Source organism: Staurois parvus, unplaced genomic scaffold (assembly GCF_062004578.1).
Source record: "Staurois parvus isolate SC_StPar_1 unplaced genomic scaffold, SC_StPar_1.0 ptg000392l, whole genome shotgun sequence".
Lineage (NCBI taxonomy): Eukaryota > Metazoa > Chordata > Amphibia > Anura > Ranidae > Staurois > Staurois parvus.
Window position 1 is genome coordinate 3,905,058 of NW_028318188.1, and position 23,128 is coordinate 3,928,185.

The window sequence follows — 23,128 nt, forward strand, 5'->3', positions numbered from 1 at the left end:
CATGTTGTTTATGCAAAATTCTGACACTACCATCTGAATGTTGCAGCTGAAATTGAGACCCATCAGACCAGGCAATTTTTTTTCTATCTTCTGTTGTCAATTTTGGTGAGCCTGTGCGAATTGCAGCCTCTGTTTCCTGTTCTTAGCTGACAGGAATGAAACCTGGTGTGGTCTTCTGCTGCAGTAGCCCATCGGCTTCAAAGTTCAACGTGTTGTGCATTTAGAGATGGTATTTTGCATACCTTGGTTGTAACAAGTGTTTTTTTGAGTTACTGTTGACTTTATATCATCTAAAACCAGTGTGCCCATTCTCCTCTGACATCAGCAAGGCATTTTCATCCACACAACTGCCACTCACTGGATATTTTCTCTTTTATGGACCATTCTCTGTAAACTCTAGAGATGGTTGTGTGTGAAAATCCCAGTAGATCAGCAGTTTTTGAAATACTCAGACCAGCCTGTCTGGCACCAAAAACTATGCCACAGTCAAAATCACTTAAATCCCCTTTCTCCCCCATTCTGATGCTTGGTTTGAACTTCAGCAAGTCGTGTTCACAACATGCATTGAGTTGCTTCCATGTGATTGGCTGATTAGCAATTTGTGTTACCAAACAATTAAACAGGTGTACCTAATAAAGAGGCCGGTCAGTGTATATACCACTCCATATTGAGGAATACAATGGTGATGACATTTTTATCAAAGCGACCATTTATAATTGACATAAAGACACTTTCTTGCCTTGGTTTATGTGGATTACTAAAATTACACAATGTAATCATACATATCGAAGAAAACAATGAGCTTTATGTAATACCATTTGATATCAGCTGTTCAAAGTAATAACAGCCAATAAGAAATCAGCTTTTGTTAAACTAAGCTTACAGTGATCTGTACAGTTTTTTTAATTTGTCTGATTAATATTGCCCCTGAAAGTGGTTGACTAGTAGTCTTACTGCGCAGAATGAAGCCAAAGGGAAGATTGCATTCTGTGTTTACTAAAAACTTCTTTTCTTTATTCCAGATTAGCACGATAGCAATAAAAATTAAAGTTTAAAGCTCCATGCACACTGGCTTAAAAAAAAATGATGCTCCCAGAGGAGTTTAGTGTTTTGCCTTCAGAAGCAACTAATGTTATCCTGTGTCCGTGCACATCAGGTAGTCTAGAGGCATATTTTATGCTCAGCTTTTAGAAACAGGAAAAAACTCTCCTGTTTTGCATTTTTTTAGAGCATTTTTAGTGTTTTACTTACCAAGAGCACTGGCGGTTTTTTAAGCTAGTGTGTGTGGACTCTTATCTTGTATCCTGTGCTAATATGAAAGTAAGATTTTTTTTAGCGGAGATGTCAGTATGTAATCTTTAACTTTGTTTGGATGTTGTGGAGGCTGGGAACAATTCTGCACCTAGGTTCTGCTGGGTCTGCATCTAGATGTCTTGACTGACCTGCAGCAGAATTTATATCATATATATGTCTTCCCCTTCCGGTCAGATTGGCCATTTGTCTCCTCATGTCTGTGGACTGCTTAACATGTATGGTCTTCCAATAATCTGTTTTATCTAAACTGCATTCAAACCCAAGAGCAAAAATGTAATACAATGCAGCTAACAGTCCTTAGATGTGGCGTTTTCATTAGCATCTTGTTTCAGGCTTTTTTCTTTATTTGCACCTGGTGGTTCTGTCAGAAACTCACTTGCTTTCCAAGGGTGATGACGCTCACTTACTGTACAGTATTTGTTGAAGAGCAGTTTTGTTATTCTAGGCTGCTCTCCTGATTTGAACTACAAACCCATTCCAATTCTCATTTTCATAACATTTTGAGAGGTATTCTGTAGTTAACGGGAAATAACTATGCAAATCCAGGGTGGATTTGATTTAAATCAAGTTGATTTAAATCACAATTTAAATCATGATTTCACTCACTAGTGAAAAGGCTCGATTTAAATTATAATTTTTAAGGAGCAACTGTTATCTGTGTCCCGCAGTGGCTCCTCCTCTGACCTGCCATTGACTCACTGACCGTTCCATTCACTTTAATTAGACGGCTGCTGATGTGGCAGTGACACAACAAGGTGAGAGAGCAGGTGAGTGGATGCCTGCTACGAGGTGCTGCCATGATGGATCTAAAATGACAGGTGCTCTTTAAATGTAAGGAATCCAATTCATTCTTGCTGTTAGTTAGAATCTTTAATATTTGCAAACCAAATGAAGGTTTCCTTTTTAGAATAATAAGCTGTCAGGTTAGTAAAACAGCGATATCAGAACCGATTTTAGGTTAATAGGTTAATCACACATAGCTGGAGAACTACTCTTTTATTTCATGTTTTTTCTTATGGTTACTGTGAAATTGTGTGAATGCATCAATGCAGTGCATGTTATCTCAGTTTGCAGAACTTGGATTCTTTGAATGTGTTTACTAGAAATATAAATATTGCAGAATATACAGCCTCATGCTACATAACTAAGCTCCATTTCATGCTGAATAAACTAAATTATTAATGTATCTTAAATAGAAAAATATCTTTAGATATATTTTTACTCCAAAAGCATTTAATTAAAATAAATTTGATAAAAATCTAAAAAATTCAATATAAATAAAAAAAATCCAATTTATTTTTTTTATTTTTTTTAAAAATCATTATTTGTATCCACCCTAAAATGTTGGTTCATTGCACAGGATACAACCACCACATCTACAGCCTGGTGACCGGCAACATATTCATTTTTTTTGCTCTTGGGATAAGATATTTTAACTAAACTCATTTTTTAGGTCCGTTTTAAATATAATTTGGTATTTCCCAGTACTTTAAATGGAAGTGGAAGCACCCCCTAGGTACTTCCACTTCCATGTACCTCTGATTGAAAAGTTAGGTAGTACAGCATTCCCCTTTGCACTGTGCTAATAAATAAATTCTATTGTGCTTTTGTTTCTAATAGCAGGGGGGGGGTTCACTGCATAGGCAAAAAGAAAACAAAAAGTTCACACCTTACTGCTTTTCCAGTTTGTAATAATATGCTGGTTCTGTTTTATGCACATACTTTGAAAATATAGTAGACTTAGCAAGCTGAATATCTTTCAATGTTTCTTTTTTCAGGCAGAAACAGAGGAAGAGAAAGATATTCAAAAAGATGATGATATTTCTTCTAAGGGTAAGAAGTGTCATTGTTTAAATTGTTGCCAGGGACTCATGTAGCGACTGTGCATGTGGTTAATACATTGAAATTTTGTCATGGCCAGAATCATCACATTCATTTTTACTTTAGTATTGAGCACCTAACTTATTTTCTAGAGTGTAATAGACTGATAAATAAAAATACTTACATCAGACACCAAAATGTGAGAAGAGAAAGAGTCACCAACACTTCAATAAAGATGAAGAATTAGCGTTTTATTTGCATTGCATCACATCGGTCATATATTGACAACGTTTTGGGGTCTTTCAGGGTCCCTTTCTCAAGACCACACATTTATTGCCTTGCGAAAGGTACCCTGTGAGTCCTGGAAACACTGGCTACATTACCGATTGGTTACATAAATAAAATAACTGATAAACCAATAAAAACATGCTAATTCCCCTTTATTTGAGTGCTGGTGACTTTCTCTTCTGTAGTATTGCACAACCATCCGTTGTTGTTACTACGAGAGCTATCTAGCTACACTGGTCACAACGCTGTATGACGTACAGCCCAGAACTGTACTGTTCTATTTTTCAGAATTGTGACACATTTTACTGTATATTTATGAAAATTTGCATTTCCCAGAAAAATAAATGAAGCATGGATTGCAGGTCATTATTAGGCTAGGCTATTTGAGATCAGTATGATAGAGTATAGTACACTAATGGACCTATTGTGCAGTTGCTGGGTAATAATGCTCTTTATTCATAAAGATAATACTTATTGTTGTAAATTATTAAAGCTTCCTAGTATGAACATTATAGCCCATTCACTCGGGGCACAGACAGGTTTCAGGTACAGGACCCACATCCGCACACACCCACATGTTATATTAGAACACAGCAGCTGTGCCTGTGCAGTCACACGTCCCAATAGAAATTAATGGGGCAGTGGCACAGGAATGCACAAAAGAGCTGTGCATCCCTGTGCTGGTAAAAGACAGCTCTACATGGGAGATGCATGTCTGTGCCCCGTGTGAAAGAGCCCTTAGAATTTATACCCTAGGAGCAGAATGCACATAGAAACGTAGTGTAACAGTTCTTTGAGGAATTTAGGCCAGTAAACAGTATGATTCCATTTTCCAGAACCTGATGAGACTCCCGTCTCTACTCGCACTAGAAGTAGCCAGCTGAAACGGCCAAAGATTGGAAAGAAATTAGAAGATGCTGAACCAGAAAGAGTGACCGATGATACCAGGATTGATAGTTCACCTAAACAGTAATGGTTGTTTTGCATTTATTCAATGTATTGTGGTAAATGAGTTTGGGTTTTTAAATCGGAGAAATAATCTATTTCTTTGTAATTTTTTTTAAAGACTGTATAAATACAAAACTTAGTTTTTTTAGTTTGAAACCCTTATTAAGATTTTTTTTTTTGCTCTCAGTGTCCGTTCTGCAGAGATTCACCCTATGCGTTCTGGCAGTCATTAGTACCAGGATGGAAAGGGAATGGAAAGGGAATTTGAAGCAGGAGGTGATGTTGACCCTTCTAATAGGAACATCTGTTCAGCGACAACTAATAGTGTAATTCCCTTCATTTTGTAGAGGTGTATTATCACTTTTACATCTCCGGGCCTATCGCAGCCATCTGAGCAGCATGGGGGAGAGGCAGCTACCTAGGAATTTTTTAGGCAAGCTTGGGAGAAGCCCAGCATGGCCTACAGGTATGCCATGGGCAACAAGCTGCTTTTGCACAGTCTGAATAGTGTTTTTTTTTTTTTTATTTTAGTTGGGGCCTGAACTATCAAATAAAGTCAAGTCAGAATATTTGTTAATGAAAGTCCACAATATTTTTCCAGATCAAGGTTAGTTACGGTGTATTGATTTCCTTTACAGAATGGAATCTAAGGAGCAGATAGTGGAGAATTTTAAGGAGCTGATCCAGCAGCTCGCGGAAGACAAAGATGAAACTGACATGGCCAAACTTCAGGAAGAGATCTCGTCTAAACCTGTGCAACAGGTGTTACATGACAGTATAGAAGTACAGAAAGAACTGGAGGAGAATGTTGAAAAGAGAGAGGTGCAGTAGTATACAAATTAATAAAACTTTATCATACAAAGAACCTTAATGTGACTGTCAATTGCTTAATAAAACTAAAAGGTATAGAAGAGCTGATATACTTACAGTACCTCCCCAGCACCCCATGTCTCTTACTGTCACTCAGTTCAAGCCCTGCAACTTCCGTCAGAGACTTCAGCTGCATGCTGTGGTTCCTTTCTCTGACTCCTATGTCACTGCTTTGTTCTGTAGTGACATGACTAAACCTGAAGCAGCCAAATCCTGTGTAAGCTCCTAGTATGGTGTGGAAGCTTACACAGAGTTGATAACATTGTCCTCATATGACAGAGCTTGGACTTTGGCCACTTAGGCCTGGGCACTGCATTCTGGGAAGAGATCACATGGTCAACAAATGCTGAAGCCCCAGGTATTTTATGTGGGCTCCAAAGGCATGCATTTGTATTGGTGAGCTTTTAAGAGACACTGTCACTTTGCCAATTTAGAATCTCCGTAATGATCCATTAGTAGGCTTGTCTGATTACATTTGCAGGTATATCTATGTAAAACATAAAAAATAAGTGCCTATACTGTTTAAAATCCAATAATACACTGTCTCACAATGCTCTGCACATACACAGTTGCTCTCCATTTTAGGCACTGTGCTGAATTTGTAGAGGCTGATCTGCTTACAGTCTAAATCTTAAAGCAAAACTAACAGGAATGCTAATTTTCCCATTTTCTTGTGCTCCCAACTGTCAAACCATCAAATAACTGGTGTTATAGCTGATTATATGTACAGCTCCATGGCAGTTGCAGATCAAACAGATGGCACCTTCATTGGCTGAAAGGGATAGGGGGGTTTAGTTCTGCTTTAACTAATGCTCAGAGCTCTGGGCTCCAACAAAATGGCAACTTGCTGGAGGCAATTTACATCGCACACTAGTTTTGGTAGCTTAATTATTAATGTGGAATGTATGTTCCTTGCTAAAGAACATAATTTTTTATTAATTGTTTTGTGTAAAGTTCCACTTTAATAAATACATTATCATTTAAAAATGGCAAGAATACAGTTTCATAAAGATACCATTTGAGCAAGAGCTCCCCCCATAGGACCATAAAATATAGAAGGGTAAGCGGTATAAACCAGAGGTAGGCAACCTTTTGAAAATAGTGTGGCAAATAATTTTATAAGAAATCAAGAGTGCCAGATGCAGTGCACACCACAATGAAAGGTGGGGGTGGCTACATCTGGCTGAATATTAGGCATGGAGTACAGTTATATATCATTTGAGCCAACTCACAGTATACACTGCACACATAGTCTTGTTAAGATAACAAACACTTTGGTCAGGAGTATGTAAAATACAGCACAGCATAAAGATTCCAGCAGTTAATTTCTACACCTTTAGACCTAAGCTCAACCACATAACCTTCACCTTTAAGACCTCAGATCAACCATATAAACTCTACCTTTCTACCTCAGATTAGTCCCATAACCTTCACTTTTAGACTTCTGATCAGGCACAAGCCCTTCACCTTCAGACCTCAGATCAGCCTCATAACCTTCACCTTTAGACTTTAGATCAGGCCCAAATTCTTCACCTTTAGACCTCGGATCAACCGCATATCCTTCAACTGTGGACTTCAAATCAACCCCATAACCTTCACATTTAGACCTCAGATCAGCCCCATAACCTTCGCCTTTAGACCTCAGGTCAGCCCCGCTCCATAACCATGACCTTTAGATCTCAGATCAACCCCGTAACCTTCACCTTTGGACCTCAGATCAGCCCTGTAACATTCACCTTTAGACCACAAATTAACCCCATAAACTTCACCTTTACACCTCACATCAGGCCCAACCATCTTTAGACCTCAGTTCAACCCCATAACCTTCACCTCTGGACCTCACATCAGCACCAGTACCTTCAGCTTTAGACCTCAGATCAGACACAAACCTTCATATTTTTAGCTCAGACCAGTCCTAATGCACTTGTGCACCTCAGGCCTTAGACCAGCTCCATTGCATGCATGGACTTCTGACTTCAAATAAGCCTTATTTCAGCCACAACTCATAACCTTTAAACTTCAGCCCTAAACACTGTATCCTTGAAAACCGTTTCCAAATAATTTACTGCATTGTGGTTATTCATAATTCACTAACAAAACCAGTATTATAGCAACACAATTAAAACTTATTTCCCGTTCTTTGTCATTATAGATGAGGGTACCACTTTAGGCAGGAGTGTGAGACATTAAAGTGCAGGGACAATGTTTACCTAGAAATCTGTTCTAACAGTTTTTAAACACTGCCCAGTCTGCCCTATCTAGATGAACCAATGTTGATGGTACAAGTGTGTAAAGATGCGCAGGCTTGTCGGTGGGCAGGTGAGTGGGCTTCCTGGTGGACAGACGAGCAAACAGATGTGTGGGTCCCTGCAGCACGCTGATGTCCTTACTTAAGTCAGGAAGATGGGTGGGCCAGGCTTTGTAATTGAAAGCCTAGGAGCTATCAGTTATAGCCATTGCAGTCACACATGGCAGCCATTACATGTCGGCTCAGGCACTTGCGTCAGGAGTTGCTGACCCCTGGTATAACCAATAGGTAGTGAGAAGAGCAAGGTGTATATCGAGGTATGCATCTTGTATGTGATATTGACTAGGGGGGCATCAGTAGTGTGCTACACACACACACACAAAAAAAAACTTTGGGGAAGTACACTCTGTCCTCCCCTGTTGCTGTTTCCCCACCACACTATCCAGCAATTGCAGTTACTGTGTAAATACAGCAGCTGTAGAACTGTGTGATACAATGTTTATAAGCACTGTTCAGATGGGAGATAGAGAGACGCAAAGGAACATTTTTTACTTATGTGTCTACTCTGTTCTGTACTTATACATCTGTGGATCAAAGCTACGAGTTTCTATTTGTATATGATTTCAGGTAAAACAACCTGAGAAGTAAAATATTTTTTTGATACAATTTGTTTGTATTAGTCCCTTATTAATCCTTAGTTTACCTAATTCTGATAAACTTCTGCTTTCCCTTCCCCCCTATTATTTTGCTGCTGAATCATTTTAAGCAGGGCATGTAATAGAATCAAATGTATCATTTTACCTACAGCAGTAACTTTATCTACAGTAACAATGTCACTGATCAAAGTAGAAAAAAAAGTACTTTTTTTGTTTTACATTTTTTTTTATATAGATTGCTTAAAAAAATATACATTTTTGCAAGATCCACCTTGCAGTGATTCATGCACTGCAAGGGTTAAATGCTCGCTATATCTCGCAGGTCAACGCACAGGCAGTTTTACTAACCTTACATCCCTATGTTGGCCCTCCAGCACTCTCCTTCTCCACCTGAAGCTCTGATCTGTGGGTGGAGTTTTGGCATCATCACATAAAATTCAGGGATATTAACTAGTGCTGGGCTTGATGTTCAAGTCAAACGTGACTTCGACTTGAACGCTTGCACACCGCACCCCATAGTTCACTACGCCCTCACAGTGCATTCTTATTGGCCAAAGCAATGCACCTGACTACCGGTTGTGGCCAATCACAGCTCAGTTGGGCAGAACTAGCGGTGACCCGCCGAGCACTCACCACAATCTGACATTTACCAGGCCCTAAAGGGCCTTTAGTGCGTGGCTTTACCAGGCCCTAAAGGTCCAGGTATGGCTTTTAAGGCTAACCCCACACACTTTAAAAAAAAAAACCCATGCTAATTTTTTTTTTTTTTTTTTTAATAAAAATGTCATTTTTAAAACAAAAAAAGGTCATTGTACAGCTGTGCAACTTTGCAGGTAGTTTAAGGGGACCCCCCGGGCATGATATTTAAAGGATTTTGTTTTCTTACTTTAAGCAATGAAAAATGACTGCCCTTTTAAAAATGGTACTTTTTGAAAAAACAAATTTCACTGATTCACGTCCCTCAGGGCAGTACCCACATCCCCATACCCCTTTTATGGCCAGTAACTTGCATATGAGCCTTCAAAATGGGCACTGTTGAATTTACAAATTTGAGTCCCATAGTTTTGCATTGAGTTTGAAGTTCGCATTCGAACTTTCATTGGGTTTGAATGTTCAACCACAAAATAAACGGGGGTGTTCAGCCCATCACTAATATTAACTCGTTCTTGTATGCTGAGGAGGCTGTAGTGCAACTGGAGCAATGAGTAATGTAAGTATTTACTGCTTAATCCACTGTCCCTAGGCTAAAGCAATTAACCCTTGCAGTGTGGGGGTGCCCACCCCAAGAGTGACATTTTTAATTTTCCTGTAGTTGGGCTTTAAGAATGTATCAGAAAGACTGGAAAAAGTAGGAGTTTTAGAAAAGGAAAGGGGGGTGAGCTGACTTGAAGGTGAAAGTCAAAGTTACCAGAGTGGAAAAGAGAAGATTGTGTGCAGGATACAGAGGGTTCTAACCTGTTTTGTAGTATTTTCCTTGTACATTTTTTTTTTGTTTTTTTTTAAGTCTAGATATACTTTGATTGCAGGTGGTTGATCTGGAACCAGTGAATGGTGATATCACAAAGGAAGTGTACGAGCCTCAGCTTGTAAATGCACAAGAAATAGCAACAGAAGCTTTGGATACGGAGTCCAATTTAGAACCTGGTGATAGTGATGGAAAATCTCTCACTACTCTCGTTTCGGTCAACATGGACTTAGAAAAATCATTTGAAGACTCCTTTCCAGACCAGGTAGCTAGAGTCAATGTGCTATTTACAATCCAATTTATGAAAGATTGTTTTACAGTATATGACGGATAATGTGTAAGGCTTAAAAAAACTTTAAAACCTGACAAGTGTCCTGCTTTTTAACATACAGTTTATCCAGTAATGTAAATTATTTCTGTTATAAGAAAGCAATTTCTGTAATATAATGTTGATAATGTTTGGATTCTCTTCGCTTTATTAATTTGTACATTTGATGATTGAACAACCACAATAAAACAAACTAACACTGTTGTGGCCAGGAGTCAAGGATTATCTGTTTTGGGGAGATCTGCCTGCTAGCTACACTTATATGGTCCCAAGGCAGAGGCAATGCCCTAAGTGCAAATATATACAAATATAGTATATATTTATCAGATAAACATTACATAGTTATATTTTACATTAAAATTTTAAGTAGAACTAGCATAAATGTATGAATTTTTCCTGATACTAGACGCCTATATTCCCCATGCACAGTAGCACTTACTGTGGTAGAGAGAGGGGCAGCACTCTGCACCAGTCAGGACTCTGCTGCTGTATACATTGCTGCCAGTCAGCAATTTAAATATATTCAAGATATGGTGGCCAAGCATGCAGGAGAAGAGAACAGCATGATGACTTCATCAGTTTGCTGTTTCTTCCCCAATCTTTAAACGCTAAATTCACATGCTATATAAACTGGCCCATGCAGACAAGGTGCTCCAGTAGTTAAAAATACTGTGCTATTTGTAAAATGATTGTTTAATACAAGTCCTGTATCTATAGGCCTTTTCTGTCACCCATGAAGCCTAGCTGAATTACTCCCAGTGTTTACATTCTTACATCCTTGCTTATTTACTGGAGATGAGCTGAAGGGAAAATGACCCCTGAGCCTCTTTTTTCAGAATAACTAAAGTGATAATCTCTTTATCACTTATGACTAGAATTCTCTATTACTTAGAACAACCATTCTCAACCAGGTTTTCCTGGAACCCTAGGTTTCCTCCAAAGCTTGAGCTGTGGTTAATTGACCTACCGTCTGATGATGCCTTTATATTTCCAGGTCCATTGCTACTTGGCCAAGCTTGTAGCAAGACCCCAGTGATCTTTTCAGCTGATTTTAAAGATGGCATTCATCCCACTGACCAACAATCTAAGGGGCATTATTCCCACTGAACCGATGATATGATTTTAGTAGGCGTTCCCTAAGACCTGAATATTATTTCAAGGGTTCTTCTGGGGTAAATAGGTTGAGAAATGCTGACTTAGAATATGAGATGGAAAGGGTCTAGAGCAGTGAATCCTGGTAAGGATGTGCAACTGAAAAGTCTTTGAGACTTTTTGAACCAGGAAGCTTACTCTCTCCTGTGATGCTGAGGGCAAGCGCCCAATATCTGCCATGTTCTTGAAATAGGTTAGGATGTAGAAATGTAAATATTGGGAGTATTTTGGCCAGGCTTCATGGATGATAGAAAAGTCCTACAGGAATTCCATTTGCATTAAAAAATATTTTTACAAATGGCACTGTGTATTTTAAACTACACCTTGCTTGCTTGGGCCAGTTTATGTAAAAAGGTGAACTTAGTCTTTATTAACAAGCTGGAGCAGGTTGGTGATCAAGTTCTATTATTAAATAAAAGTGAGGTCAGAGTGGCTGTGCTGTCTGGCAATGGTTCCTAGATTTCAAGACCAGACCAGTTAAGCATAATTACGCATAAAAGTTTTTTAACAAGTAAACATACAGTGGATATAAAAAGTTTACACACCCCTGTTAAAATGTCAGGTTTCTGTGATGTAAAAAAATGAGAGAAAGATAAATCATTTCAAAACTTTTTCCACCTTTAATGTGACCTAAAAACTGTACAACTCAGTTGAAAAACAAACTGAAATCTTTTAGGGGAGGGAAGTAAACATAAAAAACTAAAATAATGTGGTTGCATAAGTGTGCACACCATCTTATAGCTGGGGATGTAGCTGTGTTAAGAGTTAAGCAATCACATTCAAAATCATGTTAAATAGGAGTCACTACACATCTGCCACCATTTAAAGTGCTTCTGATTAACCCCAAATAAAGTTCAGCTGTTCCAGTAGGTCTTTCCTGACATTTTCTTAGTTGCATCCTACAGCAAAAGCCATGGTCTGCAGAGAGCTTCCAAAGCATCAGAGGGATCTCATTGTTAAAAGGTATCAATCAGGAGAAGGGTACAAAAGAATTTCCGAGGCGTTAGATATACCATGAAACACAGTGAAGACAGCCATTATTAAGTGGAGAAAATATGGCGCAACAGTGACATTACCAAGAATTGGATGTCCTTCCAAAATTGATGAAAAGACGAGAAAAAAACTGGTGTGTAAGTGCTGCTAAGAGGCCTACAGCAAAATTAAAGGGGCTACAGGAATATCTGGCAAGTACTGGCTGTGTGGTACATGTGACAATATTCTCCTGTATTCTTCATATGTCTGGGCTATGGGATAGAGTGGCAAGACGGAAGCCTTTTCTTACGAAGAAAAACATCCAAGCCCGGCTACATTTTGCAAAAACAAATCTGAAGTCTCCCAAAAGCATGTGGGAAAATGTGTTATGGTCTGATGAAACCAAGGTTGAACTTTTTTGCCATAATTCCAAAAGCTATGTTTAGCTCAAAAACAATACACATCACCAAAAAAACACCATACCCACAGTGAAGCATGGTGGCAGCATTATGCTTTGGGGCTGTTTTTCTTCAGCTGGAACTGTAGCCTTAGTCAAGATAGAGGGAATTATGAACAGTTCCAAATACCAGTCAATATTGGAACAAAACCTTCAGGCTTCTGCTAGAAAGCTGAACATGAAGAGGAACTTCATCTTTCAGCATAAAGACCCAAAGCATACATCCAAATCCACAAAGGAATGGCTTCACCAGAAGAAGATGAAGGTTTTGGAATGGCCCAGCCAGAGCCCAGACCTCACTCCAATCGAAAATCTGTGGGGTGCTCTGAAGAGGGCTGTGCACAGGAGATGCCCTCGCAATCTGACAGATTTGGAGTGTTTTTGCAAGGAAGAGTGGGCAAATATTGAAAAGTCAAGATGTGCCATGCTGATAGACTCATACTCTAAAAGACTGAGCGCTGTAATAAAATCAAAAGGTGCTTCAACAAAGTATTATTATTATACAGGATTTATGTAGCGCCAACAGTTTGCTCAGCACTTTACAATATAACGGGAGACAATACAGCAACAATACAGTTCAATACAAGAGGGAAAGGAGGGCCCTGCTCCTTGGAGCTTACAATCAAGGAAAGTATTAGTTTAAGGGTGTGCACATTTACACAACCATATTTTTTTAGTTTTTTATTTTTACTTCTCTCCACCTAAAAGATTTCAGTTTATTGTTCAACTGAGTTGCACATTTAATAGATTACATTAAAGGTGGAAAAAGTTCTGAAATAATTTATCTTTGTCTTATTTTTTTACATCACCGAAACCTGACATTTTAACAGGGGTGTGTACTTTTTATATCAGCTGTATACAGTTGCAAGAAAAAGTATGTGAACCCCTTGGGATTACGTGGAGTTTTGCATGAATTGGGCATAAAATGTGCTCTGAACGTCATCTTAGTCACAACAATAGAAGAACACAGTCTGCTGATCATAATACTACACAAACATTAGATGTTGCCATGGTTTAATTGCACATAACATGTAAACATTCACAGTGCAGGGAGGAAAAAGTATGTGAACCTTTGGACTTAATAACTGGTTGACCCTCCTTTGGCAGCAATAACCTCAACCAAACGTTTCCTGTAGTTGCAGATCAGACCTGCACAATGATCTGGAGTAATTTTGGACCACTCCTCTTCACAAAACTGTTTCAGTGTAGCAATATTCTTGGGATGTCTGGTGTGAATCGCTCTCTTAAGGTCATTCCACAGCATTTCAATCGGTTTGAGGTCAGGACTCTGACTGGGCCACTCCAGAAGGCGTATTCTGTGCTGTTGCAGCCATTGTTTTGTTGAATTACTTGTATGCTTTGGGTCATTGTCCTGTTGCATCATCCATCCTCTGCGGAGCTTCAGTTGGCGGACAGATGGTCATACGTTTTCCTGCAAAATGTCTTGATAAACTCTGGAATTCATTTTCCCATCAATGACAACAATCTGTCCAGGCCCTGAGGCAGCAAAGCAGCCCCAAACCATGATGCTCCCTCTGCCATGTTTTACAGTGGGGATGAGGTTTTGATGTTGGTGTGCTGTGCCTTTTTTTCTCTACACATAGTGTTGTGTGTTCTTCCCAAACAACTCAATCTTGGTTTCATCTGTCCACAGTATATTTTGCCAGTAGTGCTGTGGAACATCCAGGTGCTCTTTTGCAAACTTCAAACGTGCTGCAATTATGTTTTTGGACAGCAATGGCTTCCTCCGTGGTGTCCTCCCATGTACTTCATTCTTGTTTAATGTTTTCCTTATTGTAGATATGTCAACAAAAATGTTAGCATGTGCCAGAGATTTCTGTAGGTCTTTAGCTGACACTCTGGGATTCTTCTTTACCTCATGCAGCATTCTGCGCTGTGCTCTTGCAGTCATTTTTACAGGACGACCACGCCTAGGGAGAGTAGCAACAGTGCTAAACTTTCTCCATTTGTAGACAGTCTGTCTTACCGTGGACACATGAACATCAAGGCTTTTGGAGATACTTTTGTAACCCTTTCCAGCTTCATGCAAATCAGCAATTCTTGATCGTAGGTCTTCTGAGAACTCTTTTCTGCGAGGCATGGTTCACATCAGACAGTGCTTCTTGAAACCAGTAAACCCAAAACAGGTGTGTGTTTTTTAAGGGCAGGACAGCTGTCAGCAACACATCCAATATCATCACACTGATTGGAGTCAAGGTTGGCTCACTCCTGGCTCCAATTAGTTCTGGGAGAAGTCATTAAGCTAGGGCCTCACATACTTTTTCCTCCCTGCACTGTGAATGTTTACATGTTATGTGCAATTAAACCATGGCAACATCTAATGTTTGTGTAGAATTATGTTCAGCAGACTGTGTTCTTCTATTGTTGTGACTTAGATGACGTTCAGAGCACATTTTATGCCCAATTCATGCAAAACTCCACGTAATCCCAAGGGGTTCACATACTTTTTCTTGCAACTGTATGTGTTTCAACTGTATGATTCTGTCAAACTTTAGTTTAGATTGCTGGTGGTTACACCATATGGGCTAAAACCGATCAGAATGAATAAAGTCTTTATACTATAAGTAAATGGTCATTTCTGTAGCTGAATGAAGTGAGAGTGATATAAACATTTTACTTGTCTTAATAATTATTTTTGCCTTGAGCACTTTGAAGCAAACAGGTCTGGATTTCGGACTAAATGAGCCCTATGCAAGATAACTACTTTGGACCTCCGTCTTCTCCATCAGCTTAACTAGATACTACAAACATGAACACATTCCAGAGTTTAGTCTTGCAAAAGAAAATGAACAGAATTCATCTTTCAGAAAAGCAATAGAATTTGATAAAATGTCCAAAATCCCAGTTCTCCATACGTATTACTTTAATGGCATTTGGGTCATGTATTGAAATATTAAATGCAGACCTGATAGGAGTTTTAACCTCACAATTAGTAACCATAAGTGATGGGCATTAATATGGTTATAGGCGTCTAATCACACACAGTGCATAACTGATATCCACACACTCAATTAAAGCACTTTTTTTAAGCTGTATTCATGATTTTATTTTTGACATGAGAAATACTGACACACCATCTCTCTTGCTTTTAGAAATTTAAAGTGGTAGTAAAGTCTTTTGTTTAAGCTGTACCTACAGGTAAGCCTATAATAAGGCTTACCTGTAGGTGCTGCGAATATCTCCTAAACTTGCACTGTTTTGGGGATATTCACACAGCATGCAGCTGGTGACATCACTAGCGCATGAGCTCTAAAGGAACATCATAGCCGTGCCAGACCTTCAGATCCCATGCTGAAGATGAAAGCACCAATGCATATGTGCAGGAGTGATGTCATTGCGGCCCCAGCCGTTCATACAACCTGAACCCAGAAGGAAGACTAGGTAAAGATGGCAGAGCCAGGGAGCCGTGACAGTGCTGCGCTGGAGGGCTCTGTGTAAAGGTAAGTCTGTCATAATGTACTAGAGTGCATACTAGTACATTATGACCTAAACCTGCAGGATCCCATTGTTTGTTTTTTCTGGCGGTTTACTACCGCTTTAAAACTAAACTTAAAACCACGAGATTTGACCCAAAAAGAAAATGAGGTTCTGTGGAGATATATCTAGATCTTTAAAAATATTTTGTAATAAATTAATAAACTATCTCTTGGTTTTAGATGTTAAAGTAGAATTCTGTTCAAACCGTAACTACTTATAAAAATTCTCTTTGGCCTTGGAGCTCATGGTCCAGTCATGTGATCTCACCTTGGCAGCTGCAGGAATAGAGTGCTCAACAATGGTTGGTAATGCCTGAGTGGTGACATGACCCATAGGTTTAATATGGCTTATCTGTTGCTGGTGCTGCCTCCACTGTTCTCTACTCCATTGCTGTTAACGATATTCGTTGTGATACTCAAATCACTGATTGTCACTAAATTTGATAGTTTAATGCATTTGCATTTGCCATCTCTTCCTAAGCTTATTATATTGAACTGCTGTACACCATGTATATTTAGCTGCACCTTTCCCATTGCGCTCACCTTTTCTTGTAGTCTCTAGGCAATTAGAGATGATCATGAATCTCTGGCTCTAGTAACCAGGAATGTGAAGTCTTGCCAAAAGATAGTGGTGTAACACTAGTGTATTTTGCCCATATAGGAAGAACAACATAGTTTGAGGCACATTTAAATGATAAGAAATTCTGCATGGGTGGTTAATTCTACCTAATCTCATTGGGTTTGCCTAGGCCACTTTATTGGTAATCCATCTTTGGAAGTTATGGACCAGCAGACTAGGTACAAGGAAGCAGAAAAAGATTATTGCACCTTTTGGCAGAGTTCTTCAAAACAAGAGAAATGACTTGTGACATCTACCATTTTCACTTGTTTAATTGTCCTGTTTAATTGTCCACAGGTCCTTAATCCAGAAGATCTGGAGACCACAACACATGAAAATGTAATAACTGTGATGGAACAGACAGAAATACAAGAAGAGGAATTCAAAGAGAGAATCATAGAGAAACCAAGTGAATCATGTGTAGCAGGAGAAAATGAGGACTTAACAGGTAATGGTCTACCTGGATACACAGAAAGTAATTCTGCAGAAGAGTGTGCTACATCTGATGATGCTTTGACCCTAGAGACTGCCTCCATAGAAGAAACAACAGTCAATGTCACAGCAGATACTCTTCTCCGACAAGGCCCTCTGCTTGTGGTGGAACTACAAGATGTGGCTTTCCAGCAGCAGTCTGATGGACAGAGAAGTGTTTCTGGAGACCAGTCTGAAGGGTCTGTAGAGACAGATCGGTCTCTGCGGAAATCTGTGGAGAGAGGTGGGGATAGCAGCTCAGAGGAAATGGAAACAGAGATTCCTGTTATAGACAGAAGAGGAGGATTACGCAGAAAGGCAAGGGCATACAAAGGACCTGCTAAGAGAAGAGCCAAGCTGTCAGCTTAGGTGATGGCAGCCTACAACCTTCATGTTAACCACACAGTATTTGTAAAGCAGGATAATTTAGCATTTTTTTAAAGTTCTAAAAGGTTGTGCAACATAGATTTCAGACATTTGTAACTGTTCAATTTTAAAGTTTTCTGGTTGGTGTTATTTTTTTCTATTTGTGTTTTTTGTGTGTTTTACTGAGTTTCCTTACTTCTTACACATACATACTGTAGCATTTAAGTTAAGATAATATAGGAAAAGCACAAATGTTATTACACCCAGGTCAGGAAGAAATATCAATGGAAAGGTTTTGCAGTTTTAAGAACAAGTAAAGCCGCTTTTGGATATATTTCATAGCTTGTGTATTATTCAGGCAACATTATATTATAGTCTATAAGGACTCTGGAACTATCTCTTCAACAGTATACTCTTCTGATGAGGAGGTTCAACATGGGGTGCTGCATGGTCTCCATATTATATGATATATAGTATGTGCACAAGTGCATGTCTCCTGCACTAGATCATGTAAGTATAGGAACTGCACAGTGCCATAAGGCTAAGTGTAGCCCCTAGCGCCTGTCTGAAAAGCAGTCTGTAGGGGTGTTTGACAGACAGTAAGGAAGTAATATGTTGCCTCCCCACCTGTTTTAACTCTGTAAATGCTGCAACTGCAGAGCGGTTGTGGCATGACCCCATTCATTTGATTGGGTCGCATTCAGTAGCATTACTGCTCTCTGAATACAAGGGTTATATTTTTTTGTGGCTGCGAAGTGAAGCATTACATATGCTGCATGTGTATGTTGTGCAGTGTTTGACAGCAGATCTCTGCCCCCTGCCTTCAAAACCTCAGAAATGCTGTGTAAAATGTGTGTTTTAGGAGGCTGTAGAGAAGAGGGCTGCAGATAAACAGGTACAACATATGTAGGAACATTTATTTCATCACTGTGTATCACCTGAGGCTTATCACTTCAGTGGGTATACACTGTGTGCGCAATTATTAGGCAAGTTGTATTTTGAAAATTAATTTCATTATTGAACTACAGTGCTCTTGGTCAATCCAAAATGTTAATAAACCTCACACCTGAATATTTTATAAAGGCAAAAGTGAGGTTTGGGCTTTCTTAGGAGAGTTCAGAGTGTGTCCTGTTTTCCTTCACCATAAATCTGTTGAAGGTCCCACAAGTTCTCAATAAGGTTTAAGTCAGGTGAGGAAGGGGGCTATGTCATTATTCTTTCATCTTTAAGGCCTTTACTGGCTAGCTACGCAGTAGAGTACTTTGATGCATGCGATTGAGCAGTGCCCTGCATAAATATCATGGTCTTTAAAGATGCAGACTTTTGCCTGTACCACTTCTTGAAGAAAGTGTCTTCTAAAAACTGGCAGTAGGTTTGGGAGTTGATTTTGACTCCATCTTCAACCTGAAAAGGTCCAACTAGCTCATTTTTAATAATACCAGCACCTCGCCTCCACTTTGCTCGCGGTTGAGTCGAAGTTGAGCTCTGTGTCCATTACTGATCCAGCCACGGGCCCATCCACTTGGTTCGTCAAGAGTCACTCTCATCTCATCAGTCCATAAAACGTTTGAAAAATCTGTCTTGATATCTCTTGGCCCAGTCTTGACATTTCAATTTATATCTTGTTCAGTGATTGTCAAGTTTCAGCCTTCCTTACCATGGCCAAGTCTCTAAACACTGAACACCTTGTACTTCTGGGTGCTCCATGTAGGTTGCAGTTCTGGAATATGACAGCACTAGAGTATAATGGGTTCCTGGTAGCTGCACGTTTGATTCTTCTCAAATCTTTGCCAGTTAATGTGTCTTTTTTTTCTCTCTACACATTTCTTGCGAACCTGTTGATTATTTGCAAAAAAAAGCATTTGATGGTTCTGTGATCACGCCCCAATATCTTAAGAGTGCTGAATTCCTCTGAAAGACTTTTTACAATGTTTTACTTTTCAAAGTCAGTTAAATATCTTTTTTGGCCAATTTTTCCTGAGGAAAAGAAACTGCCTAATAATTATGCACACCTTGATATAGGGTGTTGATCTCCTTAGGGCACACCCTCCCTCCTTACACAAATACACATCACCTGAAATGCTTAAATCCAATAAGCATTCAAGTCTATACAGCGTGGAGTTGGACAATATGCATAAAAATTATGGATTTGGCCAAAATACTCACGTGCCTAATAATTGCACACACAGTAAATGCAAGGGCCACTTTAGGAATCGCCAGTTGACCTGATTTGTGAATTGTTTCACTCATCTGTATTCAATTTCAGCATGTACACTTGCATGGTTAACTTAGTGTCTACTCTACATAACAGGAGCAGGTAGGATTCTGGTATGTAGGAAAGTTTGCATTGCTCCCCATTTATGTACTATACAGCTTTATGTATGTCCACGCAAAAGTGTTGGAAGCAATGTCAGGTTTTACTGCTATCTGGTGCTCCACTCACTTGATTTCCCCTCAGTTCCTGTCCTGGTGACAACAGTTGCACTAGACAGGAGGTAAGGGTAAAACTTTATCAGCAACAGACAGTAAAAGTCTATTTAAAAGAGCAGGGGAAGGCTATAACCCTCTTCAGCATTTTATTAATGCCTGCTACCTTTTTGCAGATTTCCCCTTGCTTCCTCTCCTGTAAAAATGTTGTCACTGGGCAAGAACCTGAGGGTAAATCTCTCTATTGGTGCCCCAGATAGCAGTAAATACCAGACGAGTTCTTTTCCTTCTCCACTCTATCCAAACCAGGGGAAAAAAAAGTTTTAGGTGCCATGCACTTTTATGGTTTACTTTCTAGTCAGAAAAATAAAAAAAACACATATAAATAACATAAATGAACAGGTCAGTCTGGTGATTTAATTACTGACCCCTAGCTCTCTCCAACTTTTGTTGTCCTATCTCCTGCCTAACATAGTTAATTGTTATGGCTCCACTTCTCATGATGTATTTTCCTTGAAAATAAATCCTAATAAAACTTTAAGAGAACTTATTAGTAATTGTTGTAGCATTTGTAAGGACCTGAAGGAAGGGGAGCAGGTTACAAACCCTGTATAAACTCTGAAACCCCCAAAGTCCACACAGCAAACCTGACAGTAGGGACAATAAGTGCAAGATGGGGAAAGTGGAGGGGGTCATTTAAATAACAGTACTAAAAGTACAACTAGGCCCCTTTCACATGGGCTTTGCATTTCTATGGGCAAACAGATGATCATCTTTACAACAGTTCACATCCATTTTCTTTAAAATGGCAGGTCAGGAGCTCTGACATTGCATGCTAGATACCTTTTCTGGTTAGTGACTCAGTACTGAAGCCAGAAATCTAGCATTTTCAGGTCAGAAATAGCTGCCCCCATATTTCTCTCATTACAGCTGTCCTTTAAAAGTGCATGTCCAAGAAGGGTGATCAATATTGTCTTTTCTGGCCCCTGTTGCACATCCAAACTGAGTGGTTAACACTGATGTTTAACCAATTCAATACCGGGCAATTTTACACCTTCCTGCCCAGGCCAGTTTTCAGCGCTCTCACACTTTGAATGACAATTGCGCGGTCATACAACATTTTACCCAAACTAAAATTTTATAATTTTCTTCACACAACTAGAGCTTTCTTTTGGTGGTATTTAATCACCGCTGGGGTTTTTATTTTTTGCTAAATTAACAAAAAAAGACCATTTTGAAAAAAAAAAAAAAACACGTTTTTCTTTGTTTCTGTTATAAACGTTTGCAAATAAATAATTGTTCTTCATAAATTTAGGCCAAGATGTATTCTGCTACATGTCTTTGGTGAAAATAACCCAAATTAGGATGTATTTTTTAGTTTGTAGGAAAGTTATAGAGTTCACAAACTATGGTATAGATCTGAATATTGATCAATCCTGAAGTACTGACAGCCAATCTAATTTCTTGAGGTCCAAGAATGTCAGAACAGTACAGATATCCCTCAAATGAGCCCTTTTTGCAAAGTAGACAGTCCGACTTACTTCATAAGAGGAATGGCGAGTTTTTTGAAGTTGTATTTTTTTTGTCATAATTTTTCAGAAAAAGAAAAAAATTAAAAAAATTAGTTTCACTATTTTTTTTTTTTACATATTGTCACCAGTGCAGTACAGCGTCATCATATAACTGGCATGGCGGTGAACAGGGACACTGACTGGTGACAGTATGAAAATATATATATATTTTTTTTTTTTATTCATTTTTTTTTCTTTTTTTTAAGATTTTTTTTCATATTTCACTATGACCAAAGTAGTACAATGTACCATAGAAACATTGTACTACTTTGGGGAAGTGATTTTTTTTTTTTTTTTTTTTACACAATTTGCTTATAGCAAAAAATTACTTTGCTATAAGCAAGCATTTACCTGAATGACATCGATTCATTCAGGGTTTTTTTTTTTTTTTTTTGTGCTTAGCTGTGATTTGGCCACAGCTAATCACATGACATGTGCATGTGATTAGCTGTGACCATTCACAGCTAGACACTAGTATACAATGGATGGCATGAATGAAGCCATCTATTGTATACAACTGTCATGTGACCTGCTGTGATTGGTCACAGCAGGTCACATGGTACCGGCAACGGGGGCCGATACTCAGATCTGTCATCGGCCGTGTCCGAGGTACACGGCCAGTGACAGATTGCGCGGCTCTGCAGGAGCGCAATCTGCGCAGGAGCGCAATCTGCGCATGTGCGGGAGGACGCCATATGGCGTCCACCCGGAACGCTGATGACATTTGACGGCCACCATTCGGCCATAGGGCGGGTGGCAAATGGTTAAAGGAAAAGCACAGTCAAAGCTCTTTTGGCTGTACTTCTCCTGTGGATCACTCCCGTGACCCGTTCTCAGCTGACAGTGGGTTCGCAGTGAGCTGACGTCACTCAGCCGGTCCAGGCTGGGGAAAGATCCCAACTTTAAAGTCAGTTAAAACATTCACAGCCAATCTCGGGAGCTTACCCCCCCCCCCCCCCCCAGCAGCCTCTTTGCTGAGGAGGCACTCTTAGGAAGGAGCAGAGATTGGCAATCAGAAGAGGAGGAGGTAAGGGACCGCTCTGTGCAACACCATATCGTTAGGAATTACTTTGTACTTCATAGAACTACTGTCTCTTACTGCAATCTCCTGTTGTCACTAATAGTTGTCCTTTCCCCTGTGCAGTACAGCAATGACAGTTGATAGCTTGCTTGGTGCCTTCACCATTTATAAAAAGCCTTGTGTTCTTTTCACAGAATGCAGAGTGTTCTGTGATTGGAATGGGGGGTGGGACATTCATCTTCACCTCCAATCCCAGAACGTCTTGCATTCTGGTAAAAGATTGTAAGAGCTTGTTCACACTTGACTAACTTTCTAACTCTTATAGCGTTAGTCAGGCATTAATGAGCTTTAGTACTGGCGTATTACAAACATTAAAAAAAAGCACCCCAAACACCCTATGCGCAGTTTTGATGCGTTTTACAACCATTAAAACCACACCATAAATACCTACAATAAACTGCAATGTTATTAACGCACCGAAACCGCACTGCAAACATCTGCCAGTGCGTTTGCAGAGCGTCACCATAGACTTTAATGGGAGGTATTGAAATGCTTCAAAATCCTCCAGATTCGACATGAGGCTTTAATTTTGAAGTGATGCATCGCTAACACTTCATGTTTTGATAAAGTGAACAGC

At 39.4% G+C, this 23,128-nt stretch overlaps 1 protein-coding gene across 4 annotated transcripts in view; it reads left to right on the forward strand.

Moving 5' to 3' along the window:
- Positions 1-17,622, forward strand: part of FAM169A (family with sequence similarity 169 member A) — an 88,229-nt gene extending 70,607 nt beyond the window's left edge. For all 4 annotated transcript variants that reach the window (XM_089686159.1, XM_089686161.1, XM_089686160.1 and 1 more), the window contains 5 exons: positions 3,093-3,147; positions 4,260-4,392; positions 5,010-5,193; positions 9,672-9,875; positions 16,933-17,622. In XM_089686159.1, coding sequence (XP_089542285.1) covers positions 3,093-3,147; positions 4,260-4,392; positions 5,010-5,193; positions 9,672-9,875; positions 16,933-17,475 — 1,119 coding nt within the window. In that variant the 3' untranslated portion in view covers positions 17,476-17,622. The remainder of the gene's footprint in view (positions 1-3,092; positions 3,148-4,259; positions 4,393-5,009; positions 5,194-9,671; positions 9,876-16,932) is intronic.
- The last annotated feature ends 5,506 nt before the right edge of the window (positions 17,623-23,128 follow it).